Raw genomic sequence first — 2,661 nt, forward strand, 5'->3', positions numbered from 1 at the left:
AGCGACAAATACAAGGAACTGTTGAGAAAAGGGATGATGAATGGATGGATAAATACAGAAAAGTGTATAAGGACATTATTGATGCTTCTGAGGCATCATTTTGTGCCTCCATGTAAGACGTGCTTTCCTCTTTTCTTTCTGTCAACCGTGCACTTGTTGTCCTCCCGAATCAAAAAAACTATCACTTTTCAGAGGAATGGTATGTTGAGTGAAAGAGTTTAGTGAGGATACGTTTTTCAAACCATTTACATTTGTTTTGTTTTTTTCAAATTCTATAAAATTGAATAAAACACACAAAATTGAATACGAGTGATGATTAATTGTACTTGCAAAGAGCGTTGTACAGAATCCATCCTTCTTCATGGTAATTTTGTTAAAAAGAAACCCATATTTCTGATTTAGACATTTTTTAAACAGGTCAAATTTGACCCGAGGACAACATGAGAGGGTACGATCATGCGTATTATGTGAAAATAGATGTATTATCCAGCGGATTCAGTCTGATAAATTACCTCAAGTGAAGTTAGCGTAACAGACCTCTGTACCCGGGTCCTGATCTCTGCCTGTGGCCACCGCTGCCAGCATAGCACACCAGAACCTCTGACCGAACTGTTGGCGGTCTAGTTGTGTTGAGGGTAATGTAGGCATCGGAGACAAGGAGAAAGACTATGTGGAATAAACAAGATACTATCTCTGTTTGTTTTTTGTTTTTTTAAACTGTCCATAGTAAGTCTGACAATGTTATGAGTGTAATGCTAAATCAGTGGGGCCCTCTTTTATTTACCTCACGATCCCTCGAATGTATCTTGTACCCCCTGGGAAAGAGAACACAAGATGTAATGCAAATAGAACATCTAATCTGCAAATGAATGAACGTTTTGATTTTAATGTTTGTAATAATTCATTCACATTCCATTACAGAAAAGATTTACCTCCTTTTTCTACCATCCCTAGTCTACCTTCTCTTTTTATTTCTCTGCCCACACACATCTAAAACATCATATTTGTTCCCTTGCCATCCTGGCATACCACCATTTCCTAATCTTCTCCTTTTTTCTTCTATTTATCTCTTCCCTCCCTGCTTTGCTGTTATGTCCCCCTCCCTTCCCTCCTTCCCTCTCCCTCTGCAGCAAACAGTGCGTCCCACATTTTTTGCCAGGAAGTTTGAAGCCAGCGTGAACCAGGAGATAGTGAACCAGCTGGACGCCTACCTGTTTGGACCGTTTCCCCAGGGAACGCAGGCCCTAAAGTCATACTGGGAGAACGTGTACGAGGAGCCAGATGGCGTGGCCACTCTGTCAGACACGCAGCTCACGTACTTCCACTCCTTCTCACGGCTGGGCCTGGCCAGAGCTGCTGCCTCGCTGCAGGGAAACCCAAAAGATCACAGCTGCAGGTTAGTCTCGTAAACACATTCAACCATGCAAATATGCTTTTTCGCTCATCATAGCATCATGACACACCTGCACCGACAACCACAGGTGCACTGGAGTTTGTTTTTACTCTGAAAAGCCAACCACGCCCATGTTGGCATTTGAAACCACAACATTTATTTAAACCTTTTGTGTCGATGTATTGTCTGCCTGGCATCACTTTTCGTGGAAGTAGGATAGCAAGGAGTTCTGGGTAATGCTATTCATTTTGTAACATGATATGACAATTGACCAGATAATGAGGCTATTTGAGTCATAGCATGGAAAGCTATCCCCTCAGGCCAGTTTATTATTAGTGGAAATGTGTGAATTCCAGTGTTGTTAACATATAGTATGTGGTTAAAGTGAAGAGGGAAAACCACACTATGTTTTCATACGTAATGGCCAAATGAAACATTTAGGCTTCATGGACTGTACTTCAGTAAGGTTTTTTTAATAGCATATATTTTAGGAGCATCTGGTGTAGGAGCATTTAAGGTTAGCTTTCCTTGAGTTTATTTGCACAGCTATGAAACCCAGATGCAAAGTGATTAAAAAACAAACTGTGACAAATTAAATGTGCTGATTGAGAACAGAAAGCAGAGGTGTAAGTGCCAATTTGTGTATGTGTGACAGAAAGCCCGGTGGATCTCATAAAAGGCATCTAACCTCGAAACAAAAGATAAAACAACAAAAATGACACTGACAATAGCACAAAACATTAAGATGGTGTCTTTATGTTCATCTTAATGACATCAATAAACAAGACGACTTTTCCCCCTCATGAGACATGATAACAGAAAAATCTATGGAACACAGCATGGAGGAAAGCACACTGTGATTGCACCTGCTGTAGTTTATGTTGGTAGTCATCCAAACTGCTATGTCATATTGTTCTACCCAGGAAAGTTTCAAAAATCATCAGGTAAACTGACTGATGGCATCTTCGAGTGATGCGTCGCTTGCTTTGGTAGAGAAAATCTAGGAGGCAACGTGAAAACGATCGCCTCGTGTCAGCTGAGATAGTCCTCTTACTGTGATGGTTTGCAGCTAGTAGAAGGGGAGTCCAGTGGCAATGCCAAGCCCGAACTCCCCCCTCCACCCCACCCCCCACCCCTCTCCCGCTGCTGCATTGTGGGTGATCTAATGTCCTGTGGTTCAAGCTTAGTAGAAAAAGGAAACATGTTTCCATCTGTCAAACCTCAAAATGATCTATTGGCTTACAGCTGTTTTTCAAACATCTGTTAAA

At 41.5% G+C, this 2,661-nt stretch overlaps 1 protein-coding gene across 1 annotated transcript in view; it reads left to right on the forward strand.

Moving 5' to 3' along the window:
* xylt1 (xylosyltransferase I) overlaps positions 1–2,661 on the forward strand; it is an 82,707-nt gene that overhangs the window by 66,528 nt on the left and 13,518 nt on the right. Inside the window, exon 8 of the mRNA XM_032542244.1 lies at positions 1,131–1,396. Within this exon, the coding sequence (XP_032398135.1) occupies positions 1,131–1,396 (266 nt within the window). The remainder of the gene's footprint in view (positions 1–1,130; positions 1,397–2,661) is intronic.

The sequence above is a fragment of the Etheostoma spectabile genome, chromosome 2 (genome assembly GCF_008692095.1).
Source record: "Etheostoma spectabile isolate EspeVRDwgs_2016 chromosome 2, UIUC_Espe_1.0, whole genome shotgun sequence".
Lineage (NCBI taxonomy): Eukaryota > Metazoa > Chordata > Actinopteri > Perciformes > Percidae > Etheostoma > Etheostoma spectabile.